General features: G+C 43.3%; 1 protein-coding gene across 1 annotated transcript; it reads right to left on the reverse strand.

Annotated features, from left to right (window-relative positions):
* Positions 1–8,845: 8,845 nt before the first annotated feature.
* On the reverse strand, positions 8,846–12,786 carry LOC124648648. Its single transcript, XM_047188369.1, is given in 10 exon segments — positions 8,846–9,046; positions 9,132–9,260; positions 9,458–9,798; positions 9,973–10,031; positions 10,113–10,174; positions 10,326–10,925; positions 11,031–11,181; positions 11,289–11,511; positions 12,336–12,597; positions 12,685–12,786. Coding segments are annotated over 10 exon segments (2,115 nt in total). The 5' UTR covers positions 12,772–12,786.
* Positions 12,787–15,898: the final 3,112 nt, after the last annotated feature.

Genomic DNA, 15,898 nt, shown 5'->3' on the forward strand with positions numbered 1-15,898 from the left:
TTTGATATAATGCAGCAAACAAAGTAGTAAATAAAATAAAGCAAGACAAAAACAAAGTAAAGAGATTGAGAAGTGGAGACTCCCCTTGCAGGCGTGTCTTGATCTCCCGGCAACGGCGCCGTAAAATATGCTTGATGGCGTGTATTTCACACGTTCGTTGGGCAACCCCAAGAGGAAGGTATGATGCGCACGACAACAAGTTTTCCCTCGAAAGAAACCAAGGTTTATCGAACCAGGAGGAGCCAAGAAGCACGTTGAAGGTTGATGGCGGCGGGATGTAGTGCGGCGCAACACCGGAGATTCCGCGCCAACGTGGAACCCGCACAACACAACCAAAGTACTTTGCCCCAACGAAACGGTGAGGTTGTCAATCTCACCGGCTTGCTGTAACAAAGGATTAACCGTATTGTGTGGAAGATGATTGTTTGCAGAGAAAATGGTAAAAACAAGTATTGCGACAGATTTGTATTTCGAGTATTAAAAGAATGGACCGGGGTCCACAGTTCACTAGAGGTGTCTCTCCCATAAGATAAAAGCATGTTGGGTGAACAAATTACAGTCGGGCAATTGACAAATAGAGAGGGCATAACAATGCACATACATGACATGATAAGTATAGTGAGATTTAATTGGGCATTACGACAAAGTACATAGACCGCCATCCAACCGCATCTATGCCTAAAAAGTCCACCTTCAGGTTATCGTCCGAACCCCTCCGAGTATTAAGTTGCTAACAACGAGACAATTGCATTAAGTATGGTGCGTAATGTAATCAACAACTACATCCTCGGACATAGCGCCAATGTTTTATCCCTAGTGGCAACAACGACAACACAACCTTAGGGGTTTCGCCACTCCCCCGGTGTCAATGCGAGGCATGAACCCACTATCGAGCATAAATACTCCCTCTTGGAGTTAAAAGTAAAAACTTGGCCGAGCCTCTACTAGTAACGGAGAGCATGCAAGATCATAAACAACACATATGTAATAACTTGATAATTAACATGACATGGTATTCTCTATCCATCGGATCCCGACAAACACAACATAGAGTATTACGGATAGATGATCTTGATCATGTTAGGCAGCTCACAAGATCCAACAATGAAGCACAATGAGGAGAAGACAACCATCTAGCTACCGCTATGGACCCATAGTCCAGGGGTGAACTACTCACTCATCACTCCGGAGCGACCATGGCGGTGTAGAGTCCTCCGGGAGATGAATCCCCTCTCCGGCGAGGTGCCGGAGGAGATCTCCGGAATCCCCGAGATGGGATCGGCGGCGGCGGCGTCTCGGTAAGGTTTTCCATATCGTGGTTTTTCGCCTCGGGGGTTTCGCGACGGAGGCTTTAAGTAGGCGGAAGGGCAGCGTGGGGGGCCACACGGGGCCCCACACCACAGGTCGGCGCGGCCAAGGGCCGGGCCGCGCCGCCCTATGGTGGCAGCCCCTCGTGGCCCCACTTCGTATGTTCTTCGGTCTTCCGGAAGCTCCGTGGAAAAATAGGCCCCCGGGTCTTTGTTTCGTCCAATTCCGAGAATATTTCGTTACTAGGATTTCTGAAACCAAAAACAGCGAGAAAACAGGAACCGGCACTTCGGCATCTTGTTAATAGGTTAGTTCCAGAAAATGCACGAATATGACATAAAGTGTGCATAAAACATGTAGGTATCATCAATAATATGGCATAGAACATAAGAAATTATCGATACGTCGGAGACGTATCACAGCTCATGAGATCATTGTATTGAAGTACATGGAGAGAGAGATTAACCACATAGCTACCGGTACAGCCCTTAGCCTCGATGGAGAACTACTCCCTCCTCATGGGAGACAGCAGCGGTGATGAAGATGGCGGTGGTGTCGATGGAGATGCCTTCCGGGGGCACTTCCCCGTCCCGGCAGCGTGCCGGAACAGAGACTCCTGTCCCCCAGATCTTGGATTCGCAATGGCGGCGGCTCTGGAAGGTTTCTCGTACCGTGGCTTTTCCGTATCGAAGATTTAGGTCAGGGACCTTTAAATAGGCGAAGAGGCGGAGTTGGAGGGGGCCTAGGGCCACCACACAGTAGGGGGGCGCGCCTGGCTCCTTGGCCGCGCTGCCACCACGTGTGGGCCCCCTAGGGTTCCCCTATGGTGCCTCTCCGGTGTTCTGGAAGATTCGTGGAATTCTAAGATGCTGGGCGTTGATTTCGTCCGATTCCGAGAATATTTCCTTACTAGGATTTCTGAAACCAAAAACAGCAGAAAACAGCAACTGGCCCTTCGGCATCTCGTCAATAGGTTAGTTCCGGAAAACGCATAAAAATGACATATAATGTATATAAAACATGTGAGTATCATCATAAAAGTAGCATGGAACATAAGAAATTATAGATACGTTTGAGACGTATCAAGCATCCCCAAGCTTAGTTCCTACTCGCCCTCGAGTAGGTAAACGATAACAAGGATAATTTCGAAGTGACATGCTATCATAATCTTGATCAATACTATTGTAAAGCATATGAGATGAATGCAGCGATTCGAAGCAATGGTAAAGACAATGAGTAAACAACTGAACCATATAACAAAGACTTTTCATGAATAATACTTTCAAGACAAGCATCAATAAGACTTGCATAAGAGTTACTCATAAAGCAATAAATTCTTAGTAAAGGCATCGAAGCAACACAAAGGAAGATATAAGTTTCAGCAATTGCTTTCAACTTCAACATGTATATCTCATGGATAATTGTCAACACAAAGTAATATAACAAGTGCAATAGGTAAACATGTAAGAATCAATGCACACAGTTAATACAAGTGTTTGCTTCTAAGATAGAAAGAAGTAGGTAAACTGACTCAACATAAAGTAAAAGATAGGCCCTTCGCAGAGGGAAGTAGGGATTAAATCATGTGCTAGAGCTTTTTAAGTTTTGAAATCATATAGAGAGCATGAAAGTAAAGTTTTGAGAGGTGTTTGTTGTTGTCAACGAATGGTAATGGGTACTCTAACTACCTTATCAACCGGACTTTCAAGAGCGGCTCCCATGAAGGACGTTATCTCTACCAGCAAGGTAGATCATCCCTCTTCTCTTTTGTTTACACATGTATTTTAGTTTCATTATTTATAGATGACACTCCTCCCAACCTTTTGCTTACACAAGCCATGGCTAACCGAATCCTCGGGTGCCTTCCAACATTTACATACCATGAAGGAGTGTCTATTTGCAAAATTAAGTTGCTTACTGATGAATCAGAGCAAAACATGTGAAGAGAATTATTAATGAAAGTTAATTAATTGGGCTGGGCACCCCATTGCCAGCTCTTTTTGCAAAATTATTGGATAAGCGGATATGCCACTAGTCCATTGGTGAATAACTGGAGGAGAAGATCAAGGTGCTGGACTTGAGCTGCCAGATGCACTTTTGTCAATTGGAAAATGCAAAGAGGTGGGCTATTTGTTTTTAACATAAGACTCAACTATGGGACAGAGATTTGGTGCACATGGGCACCAGTGATCTCGTTTTTTTTTTAAATAATAGTTTTGAGTTGTAAAAAATTCTGGAAAAAAATCTACACATAGTCAATGATGTATCCCACAGACGGGCAAAAAATCAATTTTAAATACTTAATATTTTGAGCTACACAAAAATGATAAAATCGTAGATCTGAGTAGTCATTTTCAAATCTCCAAAACATATCAGAATTTGTCATTTTTGTCCAGGTCAAAATAAAAAGAATTTCGGATTAGGATTTTCCATTATTGTGGGATGTATCATTGGTAATCTACAGAATTATTTTCATGATTTTTTATAACTTATAAATATATTTTTCAATTTTTTTAACTGAGCGAGAGCACTGGAGCTCGTGTGCTAAAAGCACTTTTCGTCAACTATGGCAATGCCTAAGTAATTTGAGATCTGCAAATATGTGGACCTGATCAAGGTGCTTCTTACTCCTCTGCGTGGGACTTTACTTTCTGTGAGCTTAGGCCAAATTCAAGAAAATTAAGTTTTCCTAACTTTACTTCCAGTTTCTACTTGAGACAGTTGGCTTCCGGGTTTCATTTTATGGGGTGGGTTCAACCCACTTTCATCTAAAAAACAAAGCATAGTTCGTTTACTTCAGATTTGGGCTCCAAACTTGGATGAAAGGTTCTGCCTATTTTTATGCTGACGTTTTATATATGTATTTTTACTGAAGATATATGTTGTTATTGGTAGTCATGCCTTTGTCTTACCTATCCAGCAACGCACGTAGTACAACTCTCCCATGATATAAGCGACAACTTATCTGGAGAACAAGCTAAAGAAGAATTGTGCTAAAAGAAATTCCATCCTTTCAGCTCTGCAATCTTGCTGCTGAGCTTGGTATAATTGATAGGTCTTTTTTTTCTCTTAACACAATTGCATGTAGGGATGACTCTACTATTTACATGTCCTTCAAGGATCTGGACCAGGACTTGGTTTGGAAATCTGCTGATTTCTGTCGGAGTCCTATGGATTCATGTGTTAGAAGGCCCATATGATTTTTAATGAAACAACGGACCCAAATTTCTCTTAAAGCAAAACTGTAAATAATTATATTTATAACAATGTGTATTTTGTGCCAAACGCTCATGTAGGCGGCCAGGCGAAGCTCGCCTATTCATCTAGTCTCTAATTAACCCTAAGACTAATGGGCTATAGCCAGACCCATGACGTACTCTAACACTACACCCCACCTGGACATGCAGATCGTCCTCGAGCTGCAACCTAACCAACTTATAACGATGACTTGACTCGACACAAACCTAACACCTAAAAACAAGTCTTTTACATCTCGGCTTGTTTTATTATTCTCAACCTGAAATGGTCTGGGAGGCTCTATTTTGGACCCCTTAACAAAAAGTGGACACCGTTCGCACGACGTACGTGGACGTGTACAACCACCTAGGTCCCATGGACACCAGCTGGGCAAAAGGAGTGCATGTGTATGGCCACCTGGAAGAGGTCGCAAGAGCGACCAGCGGAGGCGCCCTCGCGGAGGCTAGCGGCGGAATGCAGTGGTGTTACACGGTGCGCTCTTGTCGAGGAGGGGTGCGCCCCCAACCGCCGATGTTGCAGACTTTGAGGTCGCTGCACACGAGAAAAACAGCATGCCCACCGCTCGTGGGGGAAACCGCATGCCCAAGAGCCCCGACGCAGCGAACGAGAGCGAGGTCATGTGAGCAGCGAAAGGCAACTTGGAGGAGCGGCAGCTGCAGACCACACATCTCCCGCACACGCCGACGCGCTAGGAGGCCGCGCGCAGCAGCCTACAACCTCACCGCTGCCGACACGTGGCGGGTAGCGATCCAAGACGGAAGCGGTGACGGCGAGGGCGGGTACCGAACTTGTTGGATCGGAACTCCCGCCGGCGCGGTCGTAGCTGGACCAGGGCTGAGTGGCGGCGGCGCCGGCTGCTGCAGCGGGGCCACGACCGCGATGGGGCCCGCGAGAGGCTGGGACGGCCATGACAACCAGGGCGGCGGCGACACCAGCTGCAGCAGCGAGGCCACGGCCGCGATGGGGCCCGCGAGGGGCCGGGATGGCCACGACAACCAGGGCGGGGTGGTGGCGGCGACCGCGGCGGAGACCTCCAGATGCGGCGGCTGCCACGACAGGAGCAGCGGCCCGGTGGTGGCGGCTGGTGGCGCGGCCGGCGGCGGCCCGTAGGGGCTGGCCAAGTAGAGGTGGATCTCCTGGACCGCGGTGGCGAGATGGCGGAGGGCTGCGGTGATCTCTGTTGGGGAGAGAACGGCGGGGACGTCGGAGTGCGGCGGCGGCGGGTGGGAAGAACTCGGTGGAGGGCTGGACATGATCAAACCCGGGAAAGCTGATACCAAATGTTATGGTGCTGCTAGAGGGATGACGCGAGAGGGCCGGCCGGGGGCCTTGCCCACGGCCAGTGGCAAGAGGGAAGGGATTTCCTTCTTAATTCTTGCTTCATTAGATTGATACGTCTCCTCTCCTTATATAGAGAGGTTTGCTTGACCCCTAAGCAAGCGATCATTATCTCTAATTAACCCTAAGACTAATGGGCTATAGCCAGGCACACTTTGTTACATATAAATATACAATGTAACGAAAAGAACACATAAATAACCCGAGATTTTGAAGGAATATATATTTTATTCCTACAGCCTTGTTTGGTACTAGAGTTTTTATGGGGATAATCCCCACAGGAATTGGGTGAAACCTACCTTCACCCAATCTCATTCCCATAAAACCCCAATCCACAATCCACTAGATAGGGATAGTGTATTAGGTATTAGAGAAAATACACTAAGATCTAGGAAAAAAATGGAAAAAGTGGGGATTAAACTAGCCCAATATACTAAAACCAAACATGATTTTAGAAATAAGTGGGGATTATCCCCACAAAAAATTTAGTACCAAACAAGGCCTACAAGTGATTGAGTAAAACTATTGCAATTCTTCAATAATAACTAATTTCAAACCGCGTGTCTATGTTTTTACAGTATGCCACATTCACACATTATATTTAAAACTTCTAATATTTGTTTTTGCGAGGTAAATTCTTCTAATATATTTATGTTTGTACAAAATTGCTAGCTCATGCAGCCCTACAGGTTGGTGCCAAGTGTTCTACTAGCTGAAATAAAAGATAACAATTTTTTTTTTGTTACCTTGTCAATCCATTGAGGTATCCAAGAGCATGAACAGCACCAAGATTAAGTGCAATGATGTTCTCGAGCCTGCAATATTAGAAGGCCGGCCACTGTCAACTTCCAGAGAAAATGTTAGAAATTATATAGCTAGAAATGAGCAGCCTGAAGAAAGTTTCAACGATGGGAGCAAATGGGCACAACGCAACGCATTTGACTTTCTATACAGACACACACATATTATGTAAACCCTAAGAATGAAGCTGCATAGAGCTGCAATTAAATCATTCTTGAAGTTATTTCAGTGTTCCTGATGCTCTTTCAATGATCTGTAGAAAATCAAGTTTATTTTGTGCCTTTTTGAACAACTTTCTGGGTTCAGAGTCAATTTCTAAGAGTGGTAGCCTGAGAGAGAACACTTATCTTTTCATATTTCTACTTCTCATGCTGGAACTCAAAAGATAAAAAAAAATACAGTGGAAAACGTATTAGCATGTTGGTAGCTCACCGAAGGATGTATTAGCTGACATCTCTTTGTTGCAGAAGTCAGAGGTCGCTCTAAATTCACTCTTATGTGGGCTGGGCTTCTACAGCAGGTAGTTATTCAAATCTTAAGTGCACGCCAGGAAAGGCTACTGATGGAGCTTGATACAAAATTAAGGCCTGGCCTCCGCTTCAAAAATATTGAGGAGAGGCTAACATTGCTTGCTTGATGAACTAAGCTGTAATTTTGTTGCTCAGTTAGCAACTGAGCTCCAAGCTGCCTATCAAGAAGAATACATGCTTAAAGGGGAGGGGGCAGGGCCACGTTGGTCTTCACTACCCTCCGACTTGAGTGAGGTCAACCAACAATCCTGAGACTTTCATGGCTCATGGAACTCGGTGTTGTTTCAAACTAGCGCTTTCACTACTAGGGAAATCCCTACCGCCGGCGCACCAATTTTAGTTATCCCCGGCGCACCAGCGCCCGCCGGTGGGAATAGGCCGGTGGTAATAGCTCCGTCGGGGCATGCGCCGGCGGTAACACGAGTTATCACTGATCTAGATCTAGATTTAGCTCGGGCTCGTTCTCGAAAACCATGGCCGTGGGCCGCCCTGTTGTCGTTGCCACGCCGGTGTAGGAGGTGCAGGAGGAGGAGCCCAGAGGTGTAGGTGGAGGAGGAGGAGGAGGAGGAGGAGGGGGAGGAGGCTACCGGAGGAGGAGGTCGGAGGTGGAGGAGCAAGGTCATCCATGCAGCAGTAGAAGGAGGTCGTCGGTGAAGAGAAAAGGAGGAGGAAGGAGAAGAGGAGGAGGAGGAGGGAAAAAGGAAGAAGGAGAAGAGGAAGAGGGACGGTTTGGCATATATACCTGGGGGTAATTTTTATTTTTTCATCAAAATCTAAAACCTGAAAAACTCATGTTTCCATTTTTAATTTGGTGAATCCAAAAATTGTCTAAAAGACCATAGGTGATTGAAATCGGATGAATTGTTTTGCCTAGATACATTTTTATATAAAAAAGCTTTTCATCGGAGGTCGTATGCAACCAGAAATCTCGTATTACCGAAACATGACGTCATTATGCATAATATGTCAAAATTAATGTTTTAAAATTTTCATTAAAACTAGATCACATAACACATGGACGGTGCGCCGGCGGTAATCAAGTTACCCCCGGCGCATCAATATGGTGGACTCGGGCGGAAGCAAAATTAATCAGATACGTATGCGCATAAGTAAATGGATATCCTAACAAATTTGGCTCCATATTCAATAGAGTGACTATGATAATGAGCTATGGTTTAATGGATGAACTCGGTAACTCACTAACTAATAAATATGCTCTATTATCTTCGACTCGTTATGGATCAAATTCGGATTATTCGGATAAAAACCATTGGATAATCCTAAATAGTTTCGAATACGGATATTCTGGTGCTATTGTCGTACCATATCCTATACCGCATTAGGTGTCAAGTTCGGTATCGGATTTCATCAAATTGGATTTTTTTTTTTGAAATGGGGGAGCCTCAGCCTCTGCATCAGCATACGCCTTTTATTTAATCATCAAATCGGATATGGATTCTCTAAAATGGATTTGGAAACGAGTTCAGTGCGGAAAGTACCCTATCTATTTACACCCCTGGGCAGTAATCACTTTGATGTGTCCATCAGATGTTATTTCAAGATCCTATCAAATCAAAAGGTGATCTATAGCTTCCGAGGTAGATTCTGCATTATCCTAGTGCAAGACTGTACAGAAGTAGAAGGAAATACCTATACGTATCGGTTGTATAGTTAAAATTCCAGATTCGCACAGTTCCATCAAGCGAACCAGTAACTAGCAACCAAAGTTCAGGGTGCCAACAGAGAGCACTGAGACCTTCTGCATGTTCTTGGAGCGTAGCAACACAACTGTCCGTATCTAGATCCCAGATCTTATTGAATAATAAAGTAAAACAACACATTAGTATACACACATAGGTACTGTATATTGGATTGTTGTGTTAAGAAGCCATATACCTTTGCAGCTCCATCTGAAGATCCGGAAATCATCTGTTCAACATTCCGAGGGTGGTAATGAACACAGAGTAGACCATCCTGATGCTCATCCAATGTGATGTTGCACGTTGCAGAGTGAATATTCCAGATCTGTACATTACAAGCATTGGCCTAATTGTTTTTGCTAGCATTTGATAGTGCGGTCCATGAACCAAAGAATGTAGCTTCCAACCAAGTACTTTGTATAATTTTGTTACCAAATTCAGAAGAGTGGAAAATATAACCTTAATGGTGCGATCCAAGGATGCACTCGCAAAACTTTTGCTATTTCTCGGGTCAAACATTACTTGTGTGACTGTATCCTCGTGCCCCTCAAAAGTTCGGGTACACTGCCATTCGTTAGTCCAGTCCCAAAGCTTAATCGTACGGTCATCAGATGCTGATAGCACATATGAAGACGTGGGATTCACCGCCAGACACATGATACCATGACCATCATGAGCTTCGATCTCTTCGACTTCTTCCATGGTATTATAATCGAACACATAGATGGACCCATTGCCTGTACCAACTACAAACCATTCCTCTCGCTCAATAAATTTTACCGAATATACTGCGATGGAAAATATAATATTAGAGTGGTAGTTTTTGAAGGTGATTACTGCTACTTATTAAGTCGTAAAAATTCCTTAAGGAAACCAAGCTATTATCAAAAGGTTAGGAAGCATGCCTGGTTCTCTAGTGACTTCAGTGGACTCCATCTCTGCCTGCACATGAAGACCATTGTTTGATCAGTTCCAGATACTCAGTGCACGATCTAGCTCAGCTAAACGCACTGTGATAACCATAAAAGGATGGAAACCTACCTGCGTTTGGTAGTTCCAAATGCAAACATAACCCTTGTTGTTGCTCGACAAGATCCTGCATTCAACGATGGGTTATCAAAACACGGAAAGGAACAATTGATAATTTGATATGGCTACACCGATTAGCAGCACTCACCATGGTTTTGTTGGATGGACATCTACGGACAACACCTCGCGGTAATTCTGACCGTCTATGACCTAAACCATAAAGAAACAAAGTTAGGAAAATTTTCACAGTCGAGTAAAAACAGAAAAGACAGACCACCGTGGAAACCACATTAAAATAAGACAATGCAAATATTAATTACAGTTTGGACATTAGTGCAGTGCTGTAGTATCAAGTCTCAACTGAACTAACCTGATTAGAGACAGTTTCAGTTAATGGCCCGCAAGCAACCACAACTTTCGCCTCTTGCACCTTATCTCCGGCGGTGTCAAGGAACATGGCCACGGAAACTGGGTCCATACTGTCGAGGTCCTCATCGTCATGGAGTGCTTTACTGCTTTGCAGTGTCAGAGAGTTGTCGCTTTCCAAGGGTGGTGCCTTCCTCTGTTCGGGTGTTATCACGTTGAGAGTGTAGGTGCACTTTGGCAGCACAATGCCACAAAATGGTAACTTTGTACGGTACTTCTTTGGGATTTGGGTCACAATCCTGAAAGCAATACGGTCATCTGTCCTGTTTATTAGGTAAAGCGAGCTGGAGGTCAATCTTTTCGGATTAATGGGGAAGTTTATCCGCTGGGGTTGCAGGCTTAGAACACTATCGGAACTTATCTGCGAAAGTCTGTCGAACTTGTCTACAATTTGTTCTATGGATGGTCTCTTGTGCCGATCAATCTCCACACATTCTAGTCCAATTTCGATGCAAGTTTGCACTTGCCGGAGGCCATCTGAATCCAAGAATAGGTACTCCCAATCTATGTGCTCAAGTGTCCACTTTTGATGTACCTACATACAGAACTGGAATTGTGATACCTCGAGGCCATAAAAAAAGAATGTAATACAAGCTTCTGAATCTCGGTCTTAAAATTACAAAGTCATATTTTCTCTTACATTCTTAATAAAATCCCGTCCACTTGGGTCATTCTGTTTGGGAATATTTTTCTCTCCGGTGGTGGTCTGTAGGATGAGTAGGCCTAAAGTGTATATGTCCAATTTGGCCGAGATTTCACCTGTGTACAGATATTCCGGAGCCACATATCCACTGAATATCATCAACATTAACAGCATTATAAGTATTACTGGATAGGTTAAAATGCAATTTACTCTAATAAATGAACAAACTAGCATCATACTTTGTGATTGACTTACTATGATCCCACGACATTTTGCGTGTGCGCCCTTGTTTGTTCTTGACCGAATAGTCTCGAGAGACCAAAACATGCAATTTTTGGCCGCATGTTATTGTCCAACAGTATGCTTTCAGGCCTTATTTCCATATGGATAATAGGAATGCGATGTAGAAAGAGTAAACCTTGGCAAATCCCCTTAATTACTTTGAACCGTGTCCCCCAATCCATTTTACTGGGTTCTTCTAAAGAAGTAAAGCATTGAACTATTTAAGCACTCTAAGATGATCAGCTGTGTCCAGTAGTATTTATTTGTTATAATACTAACAACACAAGATATGTCAATATCTAAAAAAAGGTTCGCTAGAAAAAGGATGGTAATGGGTAGGGTAGAGCAATATCATACCTATACCCATATCCATACCCATACCTGAAGGGTACATGTACCCACTGGATACCCGGCAGGTAGGTCAAATCGATAGCAAATTTGATTAATTTTTTTATCTCAACTTCATTAACAAGTAGTTGAGTACATAACAATTATCAAAATGTAGACAACATCATATTCTAACTCATAAGTCAAAACCAAGAGTAGACATGTCACATGACAAATTAACAATAGACCGGTAGGATATGGGTGTACCCACGCGTATAAGGCTATATCCGTGCTCTATCCATAACTTAACGTTAGGTTATAGGTACTACTCATGGGTATAAAAGTGTACCCATACCCAGTCCATGTGGGTATGTTACCCGCGGGTACGGTACACGTAGCCGTGGGTAAAATTGTCATATTAGAATATATGCACCTAGCAAATTCATCCAAAAGCTCTACATATATTGATATATATTTAGATAAAAGTGGATGATATGTTTCGACAAAAATAACTAATTTGCTTCTCCTTCTAATGATATAAAATATCATCACACTTTGTGCCACTCTGTACCAGTTAAACAAATAAAGATGTAATCCTACGGAAACCGGCTGCCCAAACTCCAATCAGTAGTGCGAACATTATGCAGAAGTAAAATAGAAACGCAAAATTATACCAGAATGTTTATTGCATACCGAAAAGATTTTTTTGAAGGCTTCCTTTAGGTAAATATTCGTAGCAGACCAAACTTTCGAACACGTCTGCAACAATATATCTTCCATTGTGCAGCACCACTTTCTTCTGACCTTCATGACAGTAGCCAAGCAGCCGTATCACATTTTCATTTTGGAGGGCCATAATATTTTGAACCTCGTTAGTAAATGCTTTGTCACGTGACAGTGGCGCATTTTCCGCAAGTTTATTCACGATAATCGCCTCGCCGTCTGGAAGAAATCCCTGTTTAACATCATAGAAAATGGATATAGTCGCATCTACTTTTGAGTTTCATATGAAAAGACAGGAACAAGTAAGGTAAAGTTGTACCTTATACGATGTTCCGAACGCGCAACGAGAAATAATCAGCTCATTTGAAAACTGAGCCGTGATGGTCTGCAAGAAGTCTAACGTCATTTCCTTGGGTAATAATCTCAGGACAGTCTTGTGGGCTTTACGTCTGATAGCGTCAGCTACCATATCTGTAGATGGAAGCAAATATTTAGCGCTCATTTCCTTTTTCTTTTTTGAAACGGAAATAAAAACTTTGCCTCATTCATTAATTAAAGAGAAGTTTGTTACAACGAAACGGACCAAGAGAACAAAAAGGATCACTCTCTCAAAAATACATTGCTCAAGTGTTTCGCCCCCGCGAGGGCCCAAAGTCTAGCCTCGCCCTTAATAATCTGTAGGAGCATTGAAGTTGGGGCGAACTTCTTGTGGAAACTCTTGGGTTTCTTTTCTTCCAAACCATCCAACTAACAAGCATGGTAAGGGTGAAAATGGCCTTCCGGTTTGTATTTGCCTTGCAAGTCATGGTGCTCCACCACTCCTTGATGGAGGTGTCCGACGTCCATTCATGTGTGTGTATGGAAGGAAGTCCAAGCCACTCTTTGATCAACCCCCCAAGGCTCTTTGTGTACCGACAATGTGAGAAGAGGTGTGCCGCCGTTTCTTGAGTTTGCTTGCAAAGTGGGCAAAGTCCGCAATTTGTCTAACCTCTCCTTGCAAGGCGATCTGCCGTCCAAAGCCTATTTTGAATAGCCAACCAGGTGAATAACTTAACCTTAGACGGACCCCATATACTTTCCACACCATTTTCATCATGCAAGTGTGCATCGCTCCGAAAAATTGGACGTTGTAAGCCCAGGTCGTAGAGTATTCTCCACTAGAAATTAGGTTCCAAACAATGCAGTCTTCATTCTCCTCGTTTAGATGAAAGTTGTTGAGCTCATTCCAAAGGAGTTACTTGTGAATGTGAGCAATGGTCAAGTTGGCATCCATCTGGATTTTCGCGATCCAAGCGCTATTATGCAAGGCTTGCTCGACACTTCAGTTTTTCCTCGCGGAAACTGTATAAATGAGAGGTGCAATATCTTTGCGGGGCTTCCCATTGAGCCATGGGAAGTCCCAAAAAGGCGCAATATTCCGGTTGCCCACGGTGATGGTGGTGGCGGCATAGAAAATGCCCATATCCACCTTGTCACAAGGGTTGCCCGAACCAAACCAAAGCTTGGTAGGGTGACGCCATTCAAAGGAAGGCCATCTCAATCGGAGGGCACGAGCAAACTTCTAAAGGTGAAGAATCCCCAAGCCACCAAGGTGCTTTGGCCTACAAACCACCTTCCAATTAATCTTGTATTTTCCTCCGGTGATCTCCTTAGTGCCGGCCCACAAAAATGCCCTCCCAATTTTGTTCATGCTTGTCAAGCACCTCGGGAAATGGTTAGAGGGGTTAGGTATAAGATGCTTGCGAAGTAAGCACGGAATTGGAGTAAATGACAAAAAAACTACCACAATTGAGGCAGTCGTGTCACGGAACTACGGCCGCAGATGAAGGCGTCACGACGGACGGGGTTCCAGTCGATGGCGTGGACCTCCCGCTCGTGCTCCCAAGAGGCGGACGGGGTTCTGCGCGGGCGGGAGCGTGACGTCGAGGAGGCGGATGGAGCCGTCCCCCGAGGCGGCGACGCAGAGAGAGTCGTGCGACTCGGACCAGGCGCAGTCGAAGAGCGCGTCAGAGGTGGGGAAGGAGAAGAGCGGAGCCAGGCTAGGGCCGCTGGGCCAGCGACGAACAGCATGTGTTTATAGGGCACACACACGCATGTTCCTTGTTTAAACAAACGTTTCTCTCTTCTTATGCAACTCTAAACACTAGCCCAGTGGTTGCAGCTTAGATACATCACCTTGTAGACTAGAAGAGTTCGAGCAGCAGGTATCAAACCATTTTTTCGCAACTTGAATAAATTTTGAAACCGACAAAGAATTTGAACTTGAACAAATTCCAAAACTGAACAAAAATACGACTTGAACAAATTTGAATATGAACAAAATTTAACTAAAACAAATTTTGAAGCAGAGCAACTTTTTGAACAAATTTCGAATCTAAGCAAAATTTTAAGAATCTGAGCAAAAAATTATTTTGAAAAAATTTCGAATCTTAGCAAAATTGCAAATTCCAAATGTGTGCAAAAATTTATTTTGAACAAACATCGAATCTAAGCAAAATATGATTTTGAAGAAATTTCAAATATAGGAAAAAAAATATTTTTGTACAGAATTTGAATCCGAGGAATAAGTAATTTTGAATAAATGTTAAATGTGAGCAAAATTTGAATTTGTACAATTTTTAAAATGAGCAATTTTTAAAAACCAAACGGAGAGACAAAAAACCAAACAAAGTCCGGAACCTTCTAAATTATTCCTAAAACCGGAAAAAATGAAACAATACATCAGATTTGTTTATAACGGGTCGCGGCCCAAAAATGTTTGCGCCAAAGTGAAGCCTAGTAAGGCGCACCAATAGGTGATGAATAGGTTTTCCTGTCGGCTATTTTCCACTACATTCCTGCACTCGTGGCGGGAGTTAACCGGCATCGCCTGAAGGAAAACCTAGGTGGGCCGGTTCATTAACTTGTTCCCGCACCAATAAGAAGAGCAATGTTTTCCTCCTTTGTACAACAACGGAGCAGTAGCTCGCTGGTTGCATCCTCCGACCCACTAGCAAAGATACCTGGTTTGAATCCTAGCTTTAACGATTTCGCAACTATTTTTCGAATCTGATCAAATTTTGATTTCAAGCAAATTTGCTTTAAGGAAAAATTAAATCTAAACAAATTGTGATTGAGAAAAAAATCACATCTAAAACAGTTCGAATTACAAACATGTTCAGATTTCAAAATTTTCACAAAATTGAAATTTGCTTGAATTTAAAAAATGCTCGATTTTAAAATTTGGCTCGACTTTACAAAATGCTTAAATTTAAAATTTGCTTGAATTGAAAATTTTCTCAAATTTTAAAAATACTCGAGTTTAAAAATTTGCTCGAATTTGAAAATTGCTTAAAACAGAGGAAGAAAAAAAGCAGAAAGGGAAAAAATAGAATAAACAAAAAAATAACGAAACCCGACAGAACTAGACAAAAGAACCGAAATAATAAAGAAAAAGAAGGAAATCTGTATTGAATTGGATGTGGCCCGCTCGCTCCCACATGCGTGCATGGCTTAATACGCCCCGCTAATGGACTGGAAGTAAGATTCCCGAC

Source organism: Lolium rigidum, chromosome 4 (genome assembly GCF_022539505.1).
Source record: "Lolium rigidum isolate FL_2022 chromosome 4, APGP_CSIRO_Lrig_0.1, whole genome shotgun sequence".
In the NCBI taxonomy this organism is placed as follows: Eukaryota; Viridiplantae; Streptophyta; class Magnoliopsida; order Poales; family Poaceae; genus Lolium; species Lolium rigidum.